The sequence below is a fragment of the Melanotaenia boesemani genome, chromosome 14 (assembly GCF_017639745.1).
Source record: "Melanotaenia boesemani isolate fMelBoe1 chromosome 14, fMelBoe1.pri, whole genome shotgun sequence".
Taxonomy (NCBI): Eukaryota; Metazoa; Chordata; class Actinopteri; order Atheriniformes; family Melanotaeniidae; genus Melanotaenia; species Melanotaenia boesemani.
In genome coordinates, this window is record NC_055695.1 from 23,822,147 (window position 1) to 23,847,198 (window position 25,052).

The following is a 25,052-nucleotide window of genomic DNA, read 5'->3' on the forward strand; positions in this document are numbered from 1 at the left end:
TGAACCTGAATCAGAATAAGCGGTACAGAAAATGATAACAGGGCAACCAAAAAATTATACATTTTTGCTTCTACAGCCACTTAGAAACATTGAATGAATCACACAAACAGCCAGATTTACCAACCCCTACACACTTCACACACTGTGTACAAACAAAATCCATTTAGCCTTGAGCAGCAAAGGTTCTAGACTTTCTAGACATAGAAAGCAGGATATTTTCTTTAGTTGACAGAGTTGGGGAACCTGTGGACATGTTCTTGTCCCTGGGGTGCCTAGCCTTGGTGTTGGGTTGGTGTGACCAGCGGTGGTTTTACCTGGGGCGGTCGGGCCCCGTCGGGTTCCTGGGCAGGGCTCAATCTGCTGGGGGGAATGGGTGGCCCTTGGGCATGTGGGGTGCCTGCCCTCTGTGCGCCCTGCGCCAAGGCGCCCCCTGGGCCTGCTCACCGTCACCCTGTGCTGCCCGGTGCCCCTGCCCCGTCGCGCCAGGGGGCTCCAGTCTTGGGGCCCCTCTGCACTGGTCTGAGTGGGCCACTGCTCTGTCTGCTTTGGCTGTCCTGGGCTTGGTGCTCTGTGGACCTGCTGGGCCTTTGGGGCCTCGTGCTCCCCCCGTCCCCCGCTGATGCTTCGGAGTGCAGTGTGATCACGGCCCCCTTGCAAGCACACATTTTTTCCTTGTTGCATGGCCACACATGCACGCTCATAAACGTGCCCGTCTCTCCATCTGCTTCTGACTAGATGTTGCTCATGTTTGGTTGGTACGTTTCTCTGCAGGTACGTTTGATGACTACTGTACTTTTTCATATCATCATTATCCTATTTTCTTTTTGTATCATGTAGTACTGTGGTAGTTTATATTGTTTTTTGTTTTTTTGTGGCGTATTTTAGGAAGCTTAGACAACTGTTATTTACACATTTTAATCCTGTCCTTTTCTCCCTTTTTTCCCTCTTCCTCTATCTTCCTGTCAGGTTCGGCACTGACATATAAAGACTAAAGAAAATAAGATTACAATAAAAATAATAAAATAATGGCACACAGACACCGTTCTATATGTTCGGATGCTGGACAGGACAGGGTTAAAAAAAAAAAAAAGATTATGATGGGTGCAAAGCAAACCTCAAGATGAAGTGGAAATTAAATGAGAGAAAACGATCCACTTTAAACAGAAAAACAAACATTGTAGATCAATTATAAAAGCATGTGTCCAGCTGACCTACCTACAGTAAACTTGGTTTAGCTCTATTAGTATGAATGTATAATTCTTTTAATAGTCCTATGAATAGTTTATACTTTTTAAATGATCTATAAAATTCCAATTGATATTATATGTTTTTTTTTTCTTGCCTTGGCATAGCTTTTTAAAAAAAGATAACTGTACTACTTTCCCTTTACAGATGGTAGGTTTATACCAATACAGATCCTGTACAACATTGTGTTACCACTTGGCCACACTGGAAGTCTCCTCTTCTCCTTTTAATGTACCTTATCACACAAGGCTCCTGATTCCCATTCTAACCAATTGGTCACCCATTCTCAGCCCAGTGGTAGGCCACGATTAATATCGCATACACAGTGAATCCAAGCAAGCCAGTGAACATGCAGAATACAGTATGAGTGAGTACATCAAGGCTGTTATTTTCTGTTGAGTGCAAAGTAAATGATGGATGAAGTTGGACAGGGATTCGTGGAATGGTGTCCTTTGTGCTCACGGAAGCAGGACAAAAAAGACTCAAACAGCATGGGACCAGTCCTTGATGGTTGAGGTGTACTGGACTATCAGTGGATAAGAGATTTTTCATGGTCTGAAATGTGACATGTGTGCTGCATCAGCAAACTGTGTGCACACACATTAAAACTGAAGACATAATGTAAAGCTTTTTCTATATATAAACTTTAGTAAGTAAGAGTCTGATAAGCCAATCAGTCTGCCACCTTTCAAGTTTTATGAGTAGTCAGCTAGCCTCAGCTTCAGTCCCGGCCTTAGCTGTTTGCAGTCATAATGAAATTGTTTGATCTTGACAAAGAGCCCAGGCCATAGCCTGGGGGGAATTTCAGTGATATGGAAAAAAATATGGCCATTGTGTAAGAAGAGTGTAGTTTTTATTTGTAACATCCACGGAGCTAAAAGAGAGAAGGCACTCATCGATGCATGAAGGTTTGGATGTTTATTATATTTTCTGTGTAAATATGTTGCAAACAGGTTTTTTTGGTTGCATGCTCCTCACCCTCTAAGATCTATGCATGATGAAGAAAGAGATGCTAGAGCGGGGTGAGAGGATTTATTACCTTGCATTAGAGCACTAATCTGTTGCAGGTGTTTCTGGCTGTGCTCCCAGGCCATGCCTGCTCTCCTCTCCAGGAGGTCCCAGTATTGTGTGTGCATGTGTGACAAAGGAAGAGAAAGATGTTTCTTTCCATGGTTTCTTCTGGGAGATTTTACCATCTTTGCAGTCTTCTTAAACAACAATGATTGTTGAGATAAAGACAAAAAGAACACATCCTCCAATTACTTTTTGGTATCAGTCATATCCATCACAAGCCAATAGAAAAAAGTCAACTCCTAGCTAAAGGCTCTTTCTAATGCTGAAAAATGTCATATGTATCTAGAAGAAACAGCTTGTTTCTCAGTCTTTCAAGTTATATATTTTTAAATTATTTTTGGTACAAGGACAGCTCACTTTTCATATATAGTAGAAAAAGACTCTAACAGCAGGGTGCAGCTTCTAGGGTGCACTACAAAAGAGGAAGACCACCGGGATGGATAGAGCCAACAGCTTCACAGGAAACCTGTGGTGACTTTGGGGTTGTGGACAAAGGCACAAAGAAACCCACTGAGAAAGTCCTGCTCTGTAGGAAGTCTACTGTGGCCAGCTTTGGGAAGACAAAACTAAATGAGATACAGAATGGAAATGGAGGAGAATCCAGGGGTGCAGAGCAAAGGGAAAAGGAACAGCAAGAATGAGCATTGATATGTAGATTTAAAAAAGAAAAAAAAGAATCTAATTACTCAGCTTGTGAAATTTAAAGAATTTAAGATAAACTGTATAAGATGAAACTTGGTAAAAGTCATCATTTTATCACTTATGGAATAAATGATGCTCTAGTAATGACAGTAAATGGAAGTGTAAAGGGCTGGATGCTGAGGCTAAGAAGCAGTGACGCTATCTCACAACTTAGACACTACTGCCCTCATGTGGATGTTCAAAGTGCACGTTCGTCCAGACTGAAGCCACTTCAATTCAAATCAATTTACATTAGTGTGTGGTGTGAAAGTAAATGGTGTATTGGCAAAGTCGCTCAAGTACTTCAGTCGTGTGCATAGAGGCTGGACCTTATCCTAGCAGTTTCTAATCGAGAAGCAAGATACACCAGGGTACACCCTGAACAGGTTGTCAGTCAAGAGAGAGAAATCTGTGGAAAAATCTTTCATGAAAGTCATAATTAGCTGTAGTTATATTCAAGAAATCTGTTTTAACACGATAATCAAGAGGAATGATACCGTTGAACCATCACACATAACATTTTCCTGCCTCATTACTTTGACTACTTTGTCGATGATCAATAAGGATCTATCACTAATTGTCATAGAAATTGACAAATTGGCATCTTATCACTTTGCTAAAAAAGTTGTGTTATTACCCATAACACAAGCATGTGTTGTTACCCTAAAAAAAGCCATTTAAATCTAAAAGAGCTGCAATCTAAAAAGACCAAAGACGGCTGGTGAACAGGAATTTTGGTGGACAGTAATACGATGAAGCTGCTTTCTCTTACAGTGATGTTTGGCGTGTTTTATTATGACTATTGTGTTTTCTTTCTTTTTCTAAAGGTAATTTTATTATAATGATTCACAGGAGAATGGGTTTATAAATATTATAACACACAAGCAGAAGAAAACTCCTCTAAGAGAAAAAGCAAAGAATACGGTGGCAACAGTGACAGTGTTTATTTATTTTATTTTATTATTATTATTATTTTTAAACTGGCTAAACAATATGTTAAACCCCACCCTGTTTGGTTTATTGCTTATATGGGATTGCTCTAAATACCAAGCTGAGGTTGCCCTGCTGTGGGAGGATCTGTTGCAATCCTCTTCTCTCTGGCTGTTTTGTTACTGTCACAGGAGTCAGCAAGCGTGTGGACAGCATTCAGAATGTTTGTGGCATCCAACTTGACCACTAGATATCAGTAATCATTAACGCTGTTCTTTTTTTAAAATTTGCTTTATCCTAATGTCTTACGAAATTCTAAGTACCAATTTAATTTCTAATGCTTTAAAATGTTTATTTGTGATTGTTACTGTTTTTAGCTGTGATTTTATGTCAATTTTAGCATCTTTATTTTTAATCAAACTTTTGATTGAATGCTCATCACCAACATTTATATTTTTTTATATTCATAATATAATATAATATAATATAATATAATATAATATAATATAATATAATATAATATAATATAATATAATATAATATAATATAATATAATTTATAGTACTTACTAATAATAATAATAAAAAACATACAGCTCTACTATACTTAAATATGAAATATTTAACAAGCAGAAGACAGTTTGAGTGGAGGGGAAGTGTGTCAGTTTATTGAAGTTTGACATCCAGTTAATGAGTATATTCTCACTGAAGAGTAGGGAAAATGTAACTTGAAAAAGAAGTCAACCTCTGTGTGCTGCCCCATCTATTGAATAAAAATGAAAAACTTTTGTCCTCTGACTTCTCGTTTTTTGCTACAGTATGGTCACTGCTGGATAGCAGTGACTGCACTGTGCAGACTTGGGCTAGTCTCTTTGAAGGAAAGCTAAAATGGAAGAAGCTATGAGTCTTCAGACATTATAACAGTAGACCCTGAAATAAAGAAGAAAATGGCTCAAAGTTAAATTTACTATTAGGCTTTAAATCTGAGAGGAATGCAAGTGTAAAACATCAGTTATAGACTGGTTTCTTAATGGTACAATGGTGTCTAGTGTGAACATGAACGCGTCATAATTTCTGTGGTAAACTTTAAACACGTCCACATGTTCCTCATGGATTGTAGTTGTATGAGTTCTGGATTGCATAGCTTGTAATAGAAGGACTCCAATCTTTGACGATATCAATCAAATATGTGAACCAAGGGTAGTAAAGATTCAGCTGTCTTGTTGCTCCTGTGATGATGATGTTCAGTGCTGCTTCTGTAGCAGGGTAGGCTGGTACATTAGTGACTCCCCTGGGAAACAGAAAAAACATACACTTAACTAAAAAAAATACTTCAAGTAACGTTAATGATGCCAAATATTTTATAATCATTTGCACATATGCATATACAGTATATATTTTTGACTAACTTGACTTTCTCCATTGCTGATTCAGTATCAATGAGCCCCAGAGTGCATATAGAGATGGACACATTGCTCTTCTTCATAGCCAGCTCATGCCACAGTGACCCAAAGAATCCATTCAAGGCAAATTTGGTTGAGCTGTATGGCACCGCAAAGGGACCGGACACCTTACCTGTAAGGCATAAACAGGTGGGTTAAAATAGAGAATCATTCTACTCTTGAAGCTCCACTGAATGAACAGAAAGCTTCAGGGAAGCTTTTAAATGATCAGACAGTGGAAAAAAATAACATTTCAAATGACACGTTATTCATTTCTTATCCCTCCAATTATTTTCCTTTTTTTCAGTTTTTCTTTATGAAAAAATGCTTTACAACAGGATCATCACAATGTTAAAAAGATTTTACTAAAAGTAAATTCATACTACAGTGTGTAACTGTTCTGTGAAATCACTTTTGCAAATATGAACCCAAGTAGATGAACAGTTCATTAAATGTGCATTAAAATAATGAGGCATATCTACCTAAAAGTGATGAAACAACCACCAGAGATCCTTTACTTTGCTCAAGCGAGGGCAAAGCTTTCCAAGCCATCTGAATATAACTGAAGAAATTGACCTTTGAAATACAAACACACACACACATGCGTAGAAAGATCAGGGCATTCCCCTTCATTTTATGTGCTGATGGACCATCAAAATGCTCCATTACCTTCATTAGCCACCTGGTGTGCTCTACATCCCCCTCCCACATGCTGAAGGGACTAGGACCAATGTGGTTTAGAACCAGGTAATCCAAGCCTCCGAGCTTCTCCACAGCAAACTCTACCACTTTTTCGGGGTCAGAATCGCTGGCCATGTCTGCTGCTACATAAAGAGCTTTCTGGGCTCCCAGAGTCAGGCACTTCTCTGCCACCTATAAACCAAGATCAGTCAGAAAAAACTTCAATACAGTGATATAGAAAATGAATCTGGCTGTTTATATGTTGTATTTGACCTGACATGCACACAACTCTACAAATAAAGAACATTACAAAGAATGTCTACAAGTTCACTGACCTGCTGCAACACTTTCTCCCTCCTTGCTGTAATGACAATCTTGGCTCCAAAACGGGCATAATGATATGCCATCTGCTCACCAATGCCTGTACTGGCCCCTGTCACCAGTACTCTGGCACCTTTGAGAGATTCTGAGACAAATTCATTCTGTTTAGAACAGGTACAACTATATTAATACACAAAACACATTAAAGAATAGCTTTTCATGTATTGAAAAGTGATCAATGTAATAACACATCTGTGTTACTTGTGATAAGCCTAATGTGTGTGCCGGCAGATAAATTACATCCCAGAGGAAATCAATCTGTGTTCATAATAGTGTTATAAAGATTTGCATGCAAATGTTCAGCAATGACTCTAATGACTGAAATGTTTCTCACTTATCTCACTTTGATTCTCATTTTATCTATGATTGTTAAAGACAAGAAGGTACACCATAAAAAGATTAAAAAAAAAAAAAAAAAAAAAGGCCAAAGTCCTGCATAGGTTGTTTCAAGTCAAAGGACATTTAGATTCATCTACGTGTTGTTCATTTGACCCTTGTTGTACAATCTGTGACCCCAAACTGTGGCAGTGACTTTTTAAAACAGTACTTGCTATGTGCAAGTGCTTTAATACTAAACTATTAATTCAAACCATATTATGTAACTACTAGTGGAATATTGTACAGTGTCTCCTCACAGTGTGGATAAATACTGCTTTCTCTCTCGTAAGGCCCTTCAGTCACATGTGGAACTCGGATCATTACCAATTACTCGCTCAGTTTGTGGCTCCACTCCCAGATTTCCCAAAGGGAACATTAAACGTTCATTATCATCATTTTACACAGATTATTTTGTTCAGTGCAGAGCAAAAGGCATGTGCTGTATCTCATCACAAAAATAGTTCAAAATGTATCTAAAATGGTTCTCAGGTGTTATGCGCTACCTATTGAGTCCAACAATTGTAACAAGGCTTTTATTTTATTTATTTTTAATGCATTCTTAAAGATGCAGTAACATTGGATAGTAGGGGACATTTGATCAAGCCTTACCAACTTTAATTTCCCCCCAAAAGGCATGAACATTTTCAAACTGCTCTGCACTCTGCAAGTTTTTTCATTTTATTAACTGGTTTCTGATCACTTTGTTTTATAACATTTAATATACTGACTTTATATCGTTATCTTAAGAGATGTTTTACAGTACAGACACATATTACCCCATAATTGTTTTCAAACATGTTCATGGAGTGTGCAGACCCTGAATTGGGACACACCTGTTAACACGTTAATGTAGTTAAGACAGCATGCACAACCTGTTAAACTTGTTTTTTCTCGTTAAAAAAAAGAAAGGAAAAAAAACCCAAGTATGTATCATACAATGTGCTGTATGGGTGTATCACTCTAGTGAGCCAAAACGCACATTTAATAAGTTTAATAAGTGTTTTAAATTACATAATTTACTGTGGGATCCTATAATCAGCAAACGTTTAGTAGTAAATAAATAAATAAACATTTACTTGCAGGTGTAGCCCTGCATAACACTGTGCTGTCATTAAGATGCAGCTGAATAACTGCTGCACTTCAACGACCGAACACAAACTTTTCGATGCTAAATTACTAATAACTACATCTGTAGCGTGCACACAACCTCGTTTAACTTACCTGGATCAAACCTGGGAGTTGTCCACTTGACAGCTATGTAAGCAACACATATAGTCGCTATGAAGAATTTTGTGAATAATCCCATATTAGTAACTTGCTTGGGCTGCTGTCTCTTTGCTGGGTTTACATAAGTTTACCCCAACGTTCATAATTCCAGTTTTAAGTAGGAGGTATTAAGTAACCTTTTTTTTCATCCCTCCCTCTTTCTCGACGTTTTCAACGACGTTTTTGCATACTGTTTTGGACTTTAATCAGATCAACTCTTTCTTCTTATACAGAAATATCTAAAGCTTTTTTTATAATTGATTTAGAAAACGTGTCTTTTACAAATAGCAGCAACGTTTTGCGCACTCTGGTGTTAAGTTTGTGTTTTAAATAGAAATACATTTTATGGAAGAAATTAATTAAGAAAGAACGAATCTGCTGCTCTGAAACAGCATTAGCAGTTAAAAGCCCAACTTTATTGACACAACAGTCATATACAAAATACAAGCACGGCTTGTCCTTCAGTGTAGCAAACGAGTTAGTGGCTCTCCGGTTCACGGTGTGGAGTGTTTGCAAAAAGTAACACGTAAAAGGAAGTTACACTACTGTGGATCATGGCGGCAAGGATTTTGCCCGTAGTGAAGTTAGTATTTCGATGTTATTCGTAATTTTCTTTAAAATATTGGCGCACGATTAGCCAGCTAGCTAACTTAGGCTAGCTGTCATTCTGCCCAGGAGATTCCCAACTGTAAGCCTCGAAAACATTGCTTACTCGAGTTGGCTCAATAATTCACCGTTAGCTTTGTTTTCACGTATATCAAACTCTATATTTAGTTAATCTGGATGTTGGAGTTTTTTTTTTTTTTTTTTACTGTATTTGTAAACGCGAGCGTTACCTTTATTAAATAGTGATTAATTAATTTACAGTCAAAGAAACCATCTTAAGTATCGATTTAAGGAATAGTTTAATGCATTGTAATTTTCATTTTGGCGTGTTTACTGAAACGGGAATGAGTATTTCGGGCTAACAGTATGGCTGCTGTTGTTCATTCACTTTCAGACTAGCCACCAAGGTGACCATTGCAGGAGGAGCTCTTTACGTTGCCTATGACTCCGGGCTGCTGGGAAGCAGTGAACAGGGCTCAGAGGCCTTGGCGAAGGCCAAAGCGGTAGTTCCACCTGCCATAGAGGAATGGATGAAGTACTTTGGTCTGGAGGTACAGATAAGATACACTGCTTGAGTGTATGGCTCTAATACACATTAATGCAACAATGTCAAACAGATATTTCTGACTTTATTTGAAATGGAGTAGATCAGTGATCAGGAAACTGTTCATGGTTGTTAAAATAATGCAACTAATAAGTTTATGGAGCTTAATTTGCTATTTTATTGCCCTGAACTTTCTCATCAAATATAAATATTTCAAAGTACAACAGTATCCTACTTCTTTAGAGATTGGATCATTTTAATAGTGAAAAGTAACAACACTGAACTCTCATGGAATACTTAAATAATATTTAGAAATCACTATATAAAGGACATTTATCTAAATGCAATGTCACAGTTGGCTGTCAGTTAGCTGTCGTACGTGAAAGACAAAATAGGCTCTTTTGTTAACTTTCTATTACTCTGAACTAAATACACAAATTTTATTTAGGACCTTCAGCAAAGCATAGGAGCCATTTCACTTTAGAGGCAGAATCAGCATCAGTCCAAGTACAAAGGTTTTTTTCTAGTTGATAGATAATGATAAATAATTTTCTAAAATTATGATTTTCAGTTTTAAAATAAACCACTTTTGTTTATACCAGGTCTAATTTGGTTCTTTTACTATCGGAGAATACTTTAATATTCCATCTTAAAAAAGTTCCAGTAAGATTCCACTGGTATACTTCTGGAGAAATTTGAGTCGCTTGAAAATTCAAAGAGGCATATAAAATATAAGCTAATATTTCCTCCTCTTTCTCTGTCCAAAGGCTCAGCTTCCTACCATGCCCAAGGTTGAATTTGCCCCAGTGAAAGCGTGGAACTCTGGTAAGAGCTTGATATTTGTTCTTTTTCTTTTAAAACCGCAAGAAAAATAGGATTTAGATTCAGTTGGGTCATGAGTTTCTCTTCTCAAGCATATCCATATTTGTGGTTGTGCATTGTTTGTTATGGTTTACTCAATTATATTAGAACCGTATCAGGACAGCAATCAGTTTATGAGTCAACATTATGATTTTAAAATATGTAGTTTTCTGTTAAGACTTTGAACTGACCTTTGTTTTATTGCAGGAGTGCGATGGACAATTTCAGGCCTTTCAGAAGCTCCAACAAACGCAACTGAATATACAAATCAGGGACTGCAGTATGTAAAGGACCTTGTCAAATGAACAGGAACACCCTTGGTGAACCAACATTATCTATTTGTTTGACTTTTGCACTTGAGAAATGACAATACTCCTTGACACGTCGTAGCTCCCCCTGAAAGGAAGAGTCACCATGATAGAAAACTGAGATTCGGCTGCAAGAAGGGTGCTCTGCTGCATGGGTACTGTGGTTCATTTGAGAACGACATTAGGTGGAAGTTGTACATAATGAAGAGAACATGAGATATTGAAGATTTCATTTGGTGTGTACTGACAAATTGTTACCACTGGCCAAAAGAAAATATTAAGACATCTTGATCAAACCCCAATGTTATGATGTGTTGTATATGTTCAGTTTCACCATCTGTGACTAATAATAATTTTAAAACATGTCCCGTCTTTAGTTTGATTTATTCAGTCTGATCACATTTACATGCCATTTTCCTTTTTTGTGTTTAAAGAACAAAACACCAAACAAATGTGCAAAAACTTTATTACTCATTACAGAACAATAATGACAAACTGCCATTTGATTCTGCTACAGCTTATGAACAGTGGGAGGCAACTGAAGCATGAAGAGCGCAGTCATTTATAAATCACACCTTCACAACACAAACAATCCAAAGCACTGCTAGCTTTGATGCTTGATGTTTCAAAACCTCTTGCGTTTTATTTAAATGCAGGAACAAGTGTTTCTACTGCACATTGTCACATATTCGCATCAACGTTAAAGTTTCAAAACCTTCAGGCACTATTTTGGCGATGCATGCAGTTTGATAGGAAAATAAAATTTACAGGATACATAATAAAGCAAAAGGCTGAGGCCAACACCGATGCAGACTATGATACTGTGACAAAGTACATGAGGTTTTAAAGACTAGAGCTAGAGATGGTTGCAACAGATGGGTTTGTTAGATTTATAATCATGAAATAGTCTGTTTAACTCTTGAGTATATGAATCTTATATTGATATTGTAAGATATCTTTATAAGTGGAATAATCACAACAAACATTACAAGGAATTATACACAAGTTTTAAAGCTTAAATATGGTTATCTGAATGTACTGCAGCAATTTTTTTCCATTTCTTTCCTTCATGCGTGTAAATTAAAGCATAGTTCTGCCACATTTGCTCTTAAAAAAAAGTATTTTGTAGAAACAATTAGACTGTACCATAACCTAAATATGTAAACTTTATACATTAAAGTGCTCCCCACAATATCAACAGTGAGATAATACAACCAATGATGGTGTGTGTTACATTTAAAGGACATTTCAACATTAAGAGCAAAACATCACTACTACAAACTGATGGTTGCAAAACTTTCCTCGAGCTGTCAGCGTTGCCCCTCTGGAATAAACACTAAATAGTGGCCTTCATAAGCGAAGATGAATGAAGAGTGTACGGTCAGGAGAAACAATACAAAAATAAAACATTGCAAAATGACAAGCCAGAAGGCACTTTATGATTTGTGTGAGTTCAAATTCAAATGCAAATTTAGCTTTTTACTTGCAAGCGCAAAGGTCCTGATGTTCCTCATACTGTTAAAATATGGATTTGGAGGAAAAGGTCGCAGGAATAGAAGCCAAGCAAGAATCCCATAATGTAGTATGTAGCTGATGTGCATACCACACCGACGGATGTTGAATACTAAACACGGTGCAAAGGTGCAGCACTACATTGGCATTTGAAAACAAAGGGGCCATATCAAAGTGACTTTGCTGCTTTCATTTATTCCTTTTAGAACATAAAACCACTTGTTCAAAACACTGCATTATTAAGCTTAAGAACTATTTTAATAATCCCAAATAAAGTTTCTAAAGGATATTCTGTGCAGCTTTGGGATTTAATTTAGAGAACCACTTAACGGACTCTTCAATGGCAACAATGCAAATGCAGTAAAAACTGCAGCTGATGCAAGTACAATCTTACACCACTCAAACTTAAGTCATACGAGTAGAGCAGCAACCATAAAATAAGGACACTCACACCTCAGAAAAAGCCACGTATTGCTGTGCTACAGTTTGTGCAAAAAAAAAACAAAACACACTGACATGAAAATGAAGCCTGTCAGCTATGTAACCCTGTCACAGCTTTGAATAACAAATGGAAAATAAGCAAATGAAAAGAGGGTGGATTTAAAAATGTCCACGATATTTAGGTTGTTTTGACCAGGTCATAGACATGGATATGAAAGTCATCATCATATTTGATATAATAGACCGAGGGCTTAGCTGGGACCTGGTAAATGACCAGACCTGTTCTCTTCACACCCTTGTCAGTAACGTACTCCACTTGTTTCCCCACCAGACTCTCCGTCTCTTCCCCTGGCTTTCTGTCTGCAGGCAGCAGGTGCTTGTTTTCTGAGAAGTAAATCATTACACACACACACACACACACGCCATAATTACTGATAAGATAACTTTACGTTACAATCAGATAAAGTCTCTAAAGGTTGCCACAGTATACTGCCTAATAGTGCATCATGTCACGTTGACCTGCCTTGTCGTCACTCATTACTTTGATATGGAGTTAAAGCAAAAAAAAAAAAGAAACATGGGTACTAAAAATGTCTGAAAAACAATCCAGAGAATGAGGGAATAAAACAAAACAAGTTAGAGTATTAAGACATTCTCACACCTTTCTGAGTGTGATGAGAATTGGCTCTAGACGTCTTTGACATGTAAAGAAAAAAGTAAATTGCGTAACTGCGTTTATTAGGTCCTACAACTTAAATTACTGGCATCAAATCAGTTGATGAGACTTGGCAGAAATAGCACAAGTTAAACAAGACTACTACTAAACCTAATTATTCTTGCCCAAAGATGTCGGATTCTTCCACATTTATCTCAATCTTCTAATAATAATGTTTTACTCTAGACCTCATCCTGAATATCGTTGGGCACAAACCTCCTATGTCCAAAATTTGTGATTTTTTTTTTCCTCCATAAATCAGTACTATTGGTCCCTCTTTATGTCTGTCTGTAGTTTTACAAATATTTAACCAAAGATATATGATGTAAAACACAATACCAAGGTTGATTACATAAAGTCCAATTATACAATAACGATACAGTTTTATTCATCCATCCATCCATCCATTTTCTTCCGCTTATCCAGAGTCGGGTCGCTGGGGCAGCTGCCTAAGCAGGGAAACCCAGACTTCCCTCTCCCCGGCCACATTTCACACAGTTTTATTCATTTCTTGAAAAATAAGTTTTGGACATAGGAGGTTTGCGCCTGGCAGCAGTGATATGAGTCTATGACTGTGATGAGCACATATGCTTCAACTCTATTTAATGTCTATGCTACTGAAAGTCAAATTCCATGATAACCATTTGCAATAAAGACAAACCTCTATAACATGCTGGTGAACTCACATGATATCCATGAAAAATAATTTATATACACATAGTGGGGTAGTTTGATCTCATTTCTAAAGGCTCATGATAAGATTTTTAAAGCCTTAATGAAGCTTTGAGAAGTATAAATCCATCTTTGTTTACCAGAAATAAGCAGTACCTGCTTCAGGCAAAATCCTGAGGTCTCCATCAGCGTAGTCGTCCCATAGCTGGTACATGTAAAGAACGGGGTCCTTTTCATAAGTGATATAATACCAGTTGGTCATGACTGGAGCTCTGGAGAGGACCATGCCTCTCCACTCATTCTTCTCTCCATCTTCCTTTTCAAACAGATGCTCCACAGCTTTGCCTACCAGCTCCTCTGTCCCAGGAGGTATCTTAAGTTTGTTATTCACTGTGGAGAAGTGTAAGCAAAAAGGAACATTTGCCCATTTTTCACACTTGCAGTCTGAAAAAAAAGCTTCAAAACTTAAACTGTGAATTAGTGAAAGTAGAAAAAAGCTATCTTTGACTCACCAACTTTTTCTGACAAGACTTGCAGGTTGGACACTCTCTCATCCTTGAACAGCTCAATGCCGTAGACGCAGTCAAAGCCGTCATACTTCACCATGAAGAGAGAGGGGTTGACGCCAAGTCTGTCAAGTACTGTTCCCTTCCATTTGCTCTGGTTCCCCCTCTCTCGCCAGTTATGCTGAATGCGCACTCCCAGAATGCAGTTGGGGTCCGGCGTTACTGTGTCACTCAGCTCCCCACTGCTCCGCTTTCTGGTAAAACAAATTTAATGGACAGGTCTGAATATCTGTGGTTTAAGTTTGACATAAAACACAGGAAAACAACAGAAGTTAACAGCTAACCCATGAATCAAAATTGTTCCACCTCTCAATAATTGCATTACCTCTTCACGGTAAGATAATTATAGTTTTACAACATGGAAACACAGTAATTACCTTTTTAGTTCACATTTCCAAAATATCTGAAATTTTGATTTGTGATTGTATTTTCATCTGGCCAATATTTGTCAAGCTGTTTTTCAATAATCTAGTAGTATTGTACCAAGGGGCCGCAACAACTGGATGTCATGCTTAGTGGTTAGTGTTATTCAATGTCATTTGCCCTGTCTGCACCATCAAAGAAACTTTTATGTCCTCTGGCAACAACTGCATTAAGTCTCACGAATATATCAGTTTCCTTTAAAGCAAGACTTTTAAGTGGCAAACCTTTCAGAAGGACGGCTGCTGCAGCTCTAATCTGTGATGCTGTGTCTTATTCCACATCTCCAGAAAATCCAAGTTTTCATTGTCATGACTATTTACATGGTAGGATTACCAGGCTGAACACACAACCCACTCTGGTGCAATTTATGTTAAATTTTCAGATTCAGTCAGTATGAAGCTCCACTTTTTCACTGATTCTTTCCCTAATGATATTATACATAGCAAAACCACACAGAAACAACATACTTTATATCTAGCACAGGGGTCTGCAACCTGCGGCTCCGGAGCTGCAAGTGGCTCTCTGGACGTTCCACAGTGGCTCTTAATACATGACTAAAATGCTAAAGAGCTAACTAATGTTTTTAAATAAACACATAATAACAAAAGTTTTTCAGCTATTTTTCAGTTTTCAGTTCATGGAATAATTGCACTGAATTTCCATAACATAATGACACTAAAAGTACCAATATATACATGTATTTTCTGTCAGTAGGTTGGAAATTATTGGCTTTTTAATTTTTTACAAATATCTACATCCCATAGAAGAAAATCTGCCTATCCTCTTTTTGCAAAAGTTTTATGTTTTTCTTTATTTTAAAACCTAAAAATAGCAATGAAAATGGGGTTCTTCAAAAATGATAAACTTTCCATAGGAGATATTTATCAAAAATGCTAAGTTGTCTTTTTTCAAAAGGTCTCGTAACATTTGCAGCTCCAAACGAGTTTTATTTAGCTGGGCTGAGGGTAAAATGGCTATCTGGATTGTAGAGGTTGCAGACCCCGGATCAAGCAGATCATCCATGCTCATGCCTTGCATTGTGACCAAACTAAAAGCCATAGATTAATGTCAAATAAACACAGAGTTGCTGAATAACTGAGGAAGAAAAAAACAATAATACGTCATCTTTAAAGCCCATCAGTGAATTTAAAGCTCTGCAGATACTGGCAACCATATACCAACATTAGGCCTTATTCACCAATATCTCCTTTCAGATGTTTCTAAGAGTGCTCCTGAGTATTGGTAGGATTTGTTGTATGATTTAAAAACAAATTTGTAAGAACAGTTGGTAAATGAGGCTCATTATTCTTAACATAAGAGCAAATTATCAACACCCAAACACTTGGTAACTTTAACTTAAAATCCACCCTTTAAATTAAAACTAAGGTGAGAGAATATGTTTAAAAAACCTGCTGAGCTGCTCTTATGCCACCAAATATGCTTTGTAGTCACAGTAAATAAAATGTGGGCTGTAAGCCAAGTTTCAAAGGAAGCTACACATTCTGTTGGTGAATCGTTTCTGGTTATAAACGCTTTTAGCGCTCTATCGATTTGTTCCAAACATCCTATATTAGACCTAACTCAGATTAGAAAGTCAGTCGTTGTATTAAAAATATGTAAACAATAAAATTCTATTAACTTTGATATGAGACTGAGATGATGTTATTATGGGATTATTTCAGAACTAGATGCACTTTATGAGTATTTAGTTAAAAGTTTAGCTTTGTGCAGTTGCAGCTACAACAAAAACAGATCCTCCTTATCTTTGAGGGGAGATTTTAGAGTTTACCTACAATATGAAAGAAAAAAACACCATAATTTACTTTAAAATATAATTTATACACATGCTGTATTTTAACAAATTGATGATACTATGATATATTTACCCTTAACCACCATTTAGTTAGCTTAATTTAGATTTGTTGGTAATTACAGTGTATTCAACTTGGCTTAAATGTTCACAGGTAATTAACTGAATATCAATGGTGGATTCACTTTATTAGCAACATGTTCCTGCTTCGTGTACTTTTTTTTTTCAATTTACTGTGTTTAGACAAACTTAAAAACAATGCAATTATTGAGAGGCAACCCAATTTTTAATAGTTTATTATTAAACAGTATTGCACATAGATGGTTTGATATCTCTTGCATACTGTAAAATTACAAGCAAGTTTAAAGGCCACTTTGCACAACTTTGATTTCTTAGGCCTTTTTAGGCATGCATTTCTTTGATTTAACTAAATGAAAACATTACGATTTCCGTAATATATTCAAGCAACTGAGGCTTGTAAAACAATATAAACTACTTTTCTCTCTCGTGATATAAGTTTACTGAAGCCATATATGCAGGACATCACATGACAACTAACAATCATTTCTACATACCTGCTCCTTTTCTTGGACATGCCTCCAGAAATTGAAAAGTAACTATTTAAGACAAAGACAAGGCCATGTTCAGTTATTATGTGGGTGGGAATTAGAGATGTGACGTTCATGAACGAATCGATTCTTTTGAACGACTCTTTTAAATGAACGATGGGAATCGATTCACAACTGTGAGCCGTTCATTTGTGAGCCATTCTTTTTATATACAATTTTTTACACTGCCTTCATCAAATGAAATCAAATCAAACATTATAAAGCACTTTTCATACCATAGGCAACACAAAATTCTTTACATGATTAAAAACATAAGAATAAAAACACTCAATGAAATCTTTCATACAGTCACACGCACACACGTATACACACACGCCAAGCCCAACCCCCCCACTCCCACCCCCTTTCAGGCTAAAAATGACTGAATGAATAAATAAGAAAGTAACTAAGAAGTCGTACAGTTGAGGAAACATGAATATAAAATAAATAACATTTGTGACATCATAGAAGTCTGATGTCCAACACGCTCCATTCATGTGAAGCATCTATGGGCAGAGAATATTGTTTGGAAACAAATACTGTGAGTTCCATCCAAAACATTTACTAGAATTTGCACTGACTGCTCAGGTTTATCCTTTTTTATCTATATTTTTCCTATAATTTTTTAATCTTGTATAGTAGATTTTATACAGGTAAATATTTTGATTGTTTGTTATTCTTATATATTGTGAAATTTTGTAAGATATTGTGAGAACGAGCCAGTCTTTTGAATGGCTCTTTGAAAGGAACGGCTCCTCAAGATCCGGCTCCCTTCAAAGAGCCAAAAATCCCATCTCTAGTGGGAATAACTGCCAAAGTGACAAACATGCACAGTGCTACAATAAGGGGGGGCCTCTTCTTCAGCAGCACGGGCTGCAGGCTGCTCAACAGACTGACAACTCCAGCAACCAATGGGCTAACACGCTAAAATAACTTCCTGAGTTTTTTTTTTTTTTTTTTTTTTGTAAAATTTACAGCTATGGAGGTCACATTTTGTTATACATAATACTTAAAGCAAGACCGTTCTGTGATAATTTGTAAGTCAGTAAAATACCACGCTGTGACAACTGTATGAGACTAAGTCCGTCGCTTTATGTAATAAAATACAGTATGAATCATTAGCTGGGTGGCATTTTAGTCCCAATGACTTACAAACTAGCAAATCAGATATGACGTGGTAAGTCTTGTAAACTACGCGACGACTTATGCAACAGCCCACCTGTCCTGGACTAAATGCTACAGACTGTAGGTTATTCATAGCACAGGTCTGTCTGACTGTTCTACCTCAATGCAGATGTTACTGTAGGTAAGCGGAGGCGTCCAGATAGCTACACCCTCCCAAAGAGTTGCTAACAGTAGCTAACAAACACCAGCAACAACGGGGTGTTTATAGCCTTATTTTTCGCTTGGGACACAATTTAATTACCTTTAAGCAGTTTTCATGTCAGTACTGTTGAGGTCGTTTGGCTGAGAAAATACTGCTACACGCCAACCCGCCGGTGTAAGTCTCGCGAAACCTGCGTAGAAATGGGAGATGGGTAGAATTATGAAGAATACTACAGTTCCCAGAATGCTTTGGGTGACAATGACGGCACAGAAGAGCGTTAGGAAACGCGGTGGTGGGTACAGATGTTGAGACAACAGTAAACTGGTTTCCCATTTATGCTACAACTAAAATTACCTGACCAAACTGAGAATAATGCCACTAATATGGCAAAATATGTTCAAAGATTTACTTGACGGCCTCAAGGGCATCAAAACACACATAAAACCAGATTGAAATACAAATAACCACAAAGAAATTAGAAAAAGGTAATGAGAAAGATACGAAACTTAACCAAAAAGCATCAAAATAGCTAAACCACAAAATATGACCCACAACCGTCACACAACAAATAAAATGAACAAAAAAAGCAACATTACCACAAGAAAAAAGGGACAAAATATGAGGTCAGTATAAAAACTAAACCATAATCTAAATGAACAAAATTAGATATAAGATGACCATGAAGACAAGCAAAATTATGTTAGTGATGATGAAATATATGCTGCACTTTGCTGATAACCAGCAGAGAGCAGCATGATATGCCATTTCTACTTGTTAGGTTGAAGCTCTGCATCAGCACTTGACCTATGCCGGCAGAGATACCTCCCAGAATTGTACTTAATAAACACATTTCTTACAATTTGTGCCCAGATCGTTCAGAACAGAAAAAAGGAAGAAAATGGGACATTAAATACCATTCAATACAATTGAGTATTTATTTGGATTAAGAGCAAGCATCTTAAAATAGGAGAAAACCCAAATAAATACAATAAAAAATAACCTTAATAAAGGGCAAAAGGACCATTAAGAAATACAACATAGTTGGAAATGTTTACCATATAAACAAAATTAGCATAGTTAGTGGACTAAATAGCTGTCAGAGACTAAACTGAACACAACAAACTAATGTAAAACAATGCAAAACATAAGAGAAATACATAGACAGAGACCAAAAACATCCACAGTTGGTACCTTCCATGCATTACAGCTGTTGAACTACACTATGAATAGGGACAGTATGTTGCAACCCTTAAAATTACTAACTCAAATCAGTACATGAACACGTTCACTGTGACTGAGCTGAAATACTTATGTTTAATAGAATAAATAATTATCATATTAATACTCTAGACCAACATTTGTTGTGCTACTGTTTGTTGATTAATGTTAAACTTTGAGATTGAGGTTGTGTGAAAGAACAGGACAGCATTTCATAATCTTCTTTAATGGGACACAATAAGTAGTCATTTACCTTAATGTTCAGCTGAACCTGATAAGAGTATTATTATGAATTTTTTCATGCTTACTACTCTGTCTGTAATTTACTTTGTATTCTTCCAGTGAAACAGTGGCAACATGTACTTTTATAAAAGCAGAGAAACTCAGTGGCATGAAAGCAGAGTTGCACCAAACACACCCACATTCTTTCCTCTCAGTAATGTTTCTAAACCAACTATGATGCAACCACAGAGGGAAGCAAGCTTGTTAACAGTTTGAAAAATTTAACTCAAAGAGAAATGCTTTAAGGAATAAATCAAAGTTGTGTAATAATCCAGCACAAACAGACACATCTATATGAACACAAATCACATTTCTTTTTCCTAATGTCATTACATAAATTCTTTCAGATAAACACAAAACACAGTTGGGGTAGGACTCATATGACAACATGCCCTTTCTGAAAATATCTTTAAAGCCACTGTAACCACCATTCTCTTGCATCATTTATGAAACCCTGTTTTTATAACCTTAACTCTTTTGTAGCTAACCTAATAAATAGCCCAACAGCATGTTGTCAGTGCACTGAAACAATAAAGATACTAAGGAAGGAGTTCCCTTATCCAGACATCATAAAGTTACCAAAAGGAGCATAAATAACCAGAATTGGAACATTAGCGACCAGAAACAAAACTGACCAGAAAATGATGTGAAATAATGCAAAATACAACACAAATACACAGTTGGAGACTAAAAACGTCCTCTACTGGTAGCTACCTCCCATATATTATGGCTGTTTGGTGTCTTTTTCAAAAACTATACTGAGATGAGTTAGGGTCCTGTTTTTATCTAATCAGTCTGGCTTTAACATTTGGATGCAAGTGTTTGGCCTCTTATAGTGGCTAAATTAACACGACAATGCTTAATGCAATTTTTCTCTTACACCAATAAGATTATATCAGTCTAATTAATTTAAGGATGCAAGCTTTAAACAAAAGCAGTAAGTGAAATTTTAAAACGGCCCAACACCCAAAATGCAGCCTTTAAATAGTCGTCCTGTAAATATGCCACATACTTGCTCATTCAAGCTGACTTCCAGTGCTTCCCCTTGAAATAGGATATTTCAAGATTATTATAGAAATGAATTTGTTCAGCCTGTAAAACTCATTAAATACCCATTCAAATACTGTCTTTCAAGTTATTCATTTATTTCACAAAGCCAAAAACAAATACATCCTATATTTTGTGCATTGTTTACCAACCTGATTGATTCCTTGTAAGAAATTGTTTCATGTATTTTTCTCCTCACACTTCACTTTTTTCAAGATTCTTAAAGACTAAACTTGCTTGATAACAGGATACAATAGTAAAACTCACTGATCTTTTTATTTTTCTCTAATACAGCTTCACCTTTCATCAGAATGAAAAGAAAATGATGTTGGAAAATAAGAAAATTATTTGAATTAACAAAGAATAGTCAATTTGGTCTAATTGTTGTTTAACACGGTTGTGATCCAGTCTCTGAAGGATGAAATGCGTGTGTAGACGTCAGGGGTCCTGGGGTCTCCACATCGCCGTCCAGAAAAGGAAACAACACCTGCTATAGCTCCATCACACACCAACGGACCACCTGAGTCACCCTTTAAGAGAAAACATGCAACACCAAACAGAAAGCAGGCTTTGTTTACAATTTTATATGTGCTGAATAATGCTTGATCAATGTCCAGTCTGTGTATTACCTACCGAGCAGAAGCCCTGAAAGCTTCCGGCCCCCACGCCACAAACCATTGTGGGGGCAATGGGAACCCTATTCCATCTCCTTTGACATTCTCTTCGTGTCAGGATGGTGACGTTGACTTCCTGGAGCCTGTTTGCTAAGGTGCTGTTATCCCCTATATCCCCCCAACCTGCTGTGATGCACCGACCCAGCCGACCAGTCTTCAGAGGGATCAGCTGCACTGCTTCGGTCAGCTGGGCCCTGCCACTAAGCTGAGAAAGAGTTAATGGTAGAAAAACAAAAAGCAAAGAAAATGTAAGAGTTAGAGGCTAGTTTAATTTATTATATAATAGTCCAAATAGATTTTCTGTTCTTTAACTCTGATGAAATGCAGTGGATGAGCCTTCCTCCCTTCCTCACCTTTAGGAGCATGATGTCATTTGTGAGATCATTAAAGTTTGGATGTGGAATGGATCTGGTAACAGGGAACTCCTGCTTCATCTGTTCATTGCCTCTCTGGGTATCAATCCCAAGCACAACTGTGATTGGTCTAAAAATTGCAGTGACATTGCATTTAATGTGAGATGAGATGTCAAGTAATTCATTTCTATTTCTTCATCAACCTCTCTCATACTGTCTGTTTCCAGAGGACAGGGATTTAGATCATTTGCTACCTTTTGGAAAAGTTTTTTTTTTTTTTTATTCTCAGTAATCTCCCAGAATGAAAACATAACAGCTGTTTGTTTTGTGAGAGCACATGCCTGCATGTAGTAGTAAGAAATACTTTCACATGTCAAATGTTTTAGCAATTAGAAAAAAACTGGATTGTTATAAAATTAAATAACCTGAAAGAAAAATAAGTGACTTTTTTTTTTTTACTATAGAGAGAATCTGAGATTTTAAAACACAATCATAAAATGATGTGAGAAAAATGTGATCTTATCGGCTTTAAACTGCTAAAACAAACAAAATCAAATACAGAAAAAGAGTAAAAGCTCACCTGGATAGAGCACAGTGTGCAGCTGTGACCACAAAGTCCTCTTATAAGTGCACCTCCACAGAAATGGTTACCTCCAACTTGCAGAGAGGCCATGAACGGGCGCGAATGAGAGGCCGCATCTCTGCCTCCAACAATACGAGAACCATCAGCTCCTGAAACACACAAAAAATAATCAACTTTAATATAGGTTCTGTGATAAACTTTTTTTTTTTTTTTCATTTTAGTGTTAATTATTTGGCTTCTTTTCCATTTTTAGCTCATGGTATAGCTTACCACTGAGGACAAAGAGCAGCAGAAGTACAAAGTGGACTGCCATGGTCTCTAGTGATATCCAGATTTCAGTCTCTTGGCTTTATATAGTTTAGAAAGAAAACTTCCTCCTTATTTTGGTTATATTTATTTCATCAGCATGCTGTTGGGCAGTTTGTTGAATAGATTACAAAAGACATGAGTGAAGACTTTTGAAACAGGATTGATGCAAGAGACTGTTACATTGGCTTTAAAGATGTTTTCGGAAAGGGTAGCTTGCCCAAACTGTGGTTTGTGATTAACAAAGTATTATATCTGCTTAACAAAGAATTTGTGTGCAGTGTTCCAAATTATCATGCATAAGTCATTCTTGTACATTTATCCAAAATAATCAGTGCAAATGACAGTATATGAGTTTTTAATTGTCAAAATGAGATTATAATCCAGATTTTATTGAACAAAGCTATCAGCATTTTAACCAATCAGACAAAATAAAGTGCTCCAAATTATTCTGTGTAACAGTTTCACAGCATTAAATAAGCTGTAATGAATTAAAAAAAATACACCTCTCATAGTTTCTGCCTGGATCTCTTTTCAGGAGACCAAAGTTGCTGTTTGGAGTTTATACTGCTCACAATAGGGCCACACAATTAAGTCCTGCAGGTTTTCAATGTTTCCCTGCTCCAACACACATGACTCAATTTAAATAGATCCAACAGCATTTGAAGCTGTGCACAATGACTCATTTATTTGTGTCAGGTGTGCTGAAGCGGAGAAACACTGAAAACCTGCAGGACTGAGGCCCTTGCAGGACCTAACTGAGTAGCCCTGGCTTACTGGTTATGTTACGACCCAGACTCAGGGGTACGAGGAAAGGCATAACAAAAGAGGCGTTGGCCAGGTCTTAAAGGAAAACAAGTACATTTATTGTGGTGAGCGAAACAGGAAGAACAAAAGTTAACTGGCGGCACTTAACAGATGCTGGGGTTAGCGAAGCTGCCCAAACAAATGAACAAAACAAAACCACTACTAACTCAAAACCAGCCAGTCAAAACCGAAAACAAATATAAACTGGCTTGCTATGCTAATAACCGGGATGAGGCAGCTCCAATGAACTAAAAGAAAACACGTGTTACGTGACTGTCTAGCCCAGCATATACTAGTTTTAACCTTTAACTAACTGAAACCTCTGCCGTAAACGAAAGGAGGTATAATAACTGAAAGCGAAGCCAAACGGGCTTGATATCTTACACAAAGCTACCGGTATAACACCAAACAAAAACTCTTAGGCCAGGAAATCAAACAACCAAAACCAAATAATCTTAAAGCCTGATCTATCCGAGCTATTCAAACTAGCCACCAAAACAAAGACACAGATTCTCTAAAGCACTGACATCAATTCTGAAGGCCGGGAGCAGACTGCCTGTGTCAACAGTTGCTCGTCGACTGACGTGGGACTTCAGGCTTTATTTCCTGGAAGGAACTTTCCGGAGCTGTGATAGGTCCAACCGCCTCCAATAGGAAGGGGGGGAAGCGGCGGTGTGTCCCTTCCAACCAATCCCATGCAGGAGCCAAGAGCGGAGGGTTTGCACTCGGGATTGGTGTCAGGTGTTGGCAATCAGCTGGCGTAACACTCCCCCCCTAAAGTTACAAAACCGTGGCTGGGGTTTTAAAAAAAAAAAAAAAAAAAAAAAAAAACAAGGATAAAACCAGGGGTTAGTGATGACAAAGTTACACAATCCTAGAAAGGGCATCAGCACATAAATTATCAGACCCCTTCTTGTGGCGGATGTCCAATTTGTAGTCCTGGATCAGCAGAGCCCACCGCATGAGACGTTGGTTCTTGTTGTACATGCGGCTAAGGAAAACGAGGGGGTTATGATCTGTATAAACCACGATTGGGGCTGCGGCTGCATCAAGGTACACTTCAAAGTGCTGAAGAGCCATTAATAACGCGAGGGTTTCCTGTTCAATAGTGGAATACTTCACCTGATGTTTATTAAACTTTCTGGAGAAATAACAAACGGGATGATCAATTTCCTCAGCATCCTCCTGTAACAGGACAGCACCTGCCCCCACAGCACTAGCATCCACCTCTAATTTGAAGGGTCTGGTTAAATCAGGCGCAGCCAAAACCGGAGCGTGGCACAACAGGGACTTTGCTGATTCAAAAGCCGTT

General features: G+C 37.4%; 5 protein-coding genes across 6 annotated transcripts in view; 1 reads left to right on the forward strand and 4 right to left on the reverse strand.

Annotated features, from left to right (window-relative positions):
* rgmd (RGM domain family, member D) overlaps positions 1-2,507 on the reverse strand; it is a 57,261-nt gene extending 54,754 nt beyond the window's left edge. For both annotated transcript variants that reach the window (XM_042007017.1, XM_042007016.1), the window contains exon 1: positions 2,285-2,507. The gene's annotated coding sequence lies outside the window, so the exon portion shown is untranslated. The remainder of the gene's footprint in view (positions 1-2,284) is intronic.
* A 2,478-nt stretch (positions 2,508-4,985) lies between these two features.
* On the reverse strand, positions 4,986-8,195 carry hsd11b1la (hydroxysteroid (11-beta) dehydrogenase 1-like a). The gene is made up of 6 exons (XM_042005884.1): positions 8,033-8,195; positions 6,388-6,518; positions 6,041-6,244; positions 5,854-5,947; positions 5,339-5,504; positions 4,986-5,220 (listed from the first exon to the last, which is right to left on the reverse strand). The coding sequence occupies exons 1-6, from the start codon at positions 8,115-8,117 to the stop codon at positions 5,037-5,039; spliced, it is 864 nt and encodes a 287-aa protein (XP_041861818.1). The 5' UTR covers positions 8,118-8,195; the 3' UTR covers positions 4,986-5,036.
* A 274-nt stretch (positions 8,196-8,469) lies between these two features.
* Positions 8,470-10,761, forward strand: micos13 (mitochondrial contact site and cristae organizing system subunit 13). The gene is made up of 4 exons (XM_042005886.1): positions 8,470-8,660; positions 9,078-9,234; positions 9,995-10,052; positions 10,296-10,761. The coding sequence occupies exons 1-4, from the start codon at positions 8,632-8,634 to the stop codon at positions 10,391-10,393; spliced, it is 342 nt and encodes a 113-aa protein (XP_041861820.1). The 5' UTR covers positions 8,470-8,631; the 3' UTR covers positions 10,394-10,761.
* Positions 10,762-10,845: 84 nt separating this feature from the next.
* LOC121652828 (spindlin-1-like) lies at positions 10,846-18,700 on the reverse strand. The gene is made up of 5 exons (XM_042005885.1): positions 18,570-18,700; positions 17,111-17,152; positions 14,249-14,496; positions 13,893-14,126; positions 10,846-12,733 (listed from the first exon to the last, which is right to left on the reverse strand). The coding sequence occupies exons 2-5, from the start codon at positions 17,128-17,130 to the stop codon at positions 12,528-12,530; spliced, it is 708 nt and encodes a 235-aa protein (XP_041861819.1). The 5' UTR covers positions 17,131-17,152; positions 18,570-18,700; the 3' UTR covers positions 10,846-12,527.
* A 2,137-nt stretch (positions 18,701-20,837) lies between these two features.
* Positions 20,838-22,955, reverse strand: LOC121653226 (mast cell protease 1A-like). Its single transcript, XM_042006557.1, is given in 6 exon segments — positions 20,838-21,547; positions 21,651-21,896; positions 22,045-22,174; positions 22,625-22,666; positions 22,668-22,776; positions 22,898-22,955. Coding segments are annotated over 6 exon segments (723 nt in total). The 5' UTR covers positions 22,941-22,955; the 3' UTR covers positions 20,838-21,394.
* Between the last annotated feature and the right edge of the window lie 2,097 nt (positions 22,956-25,052).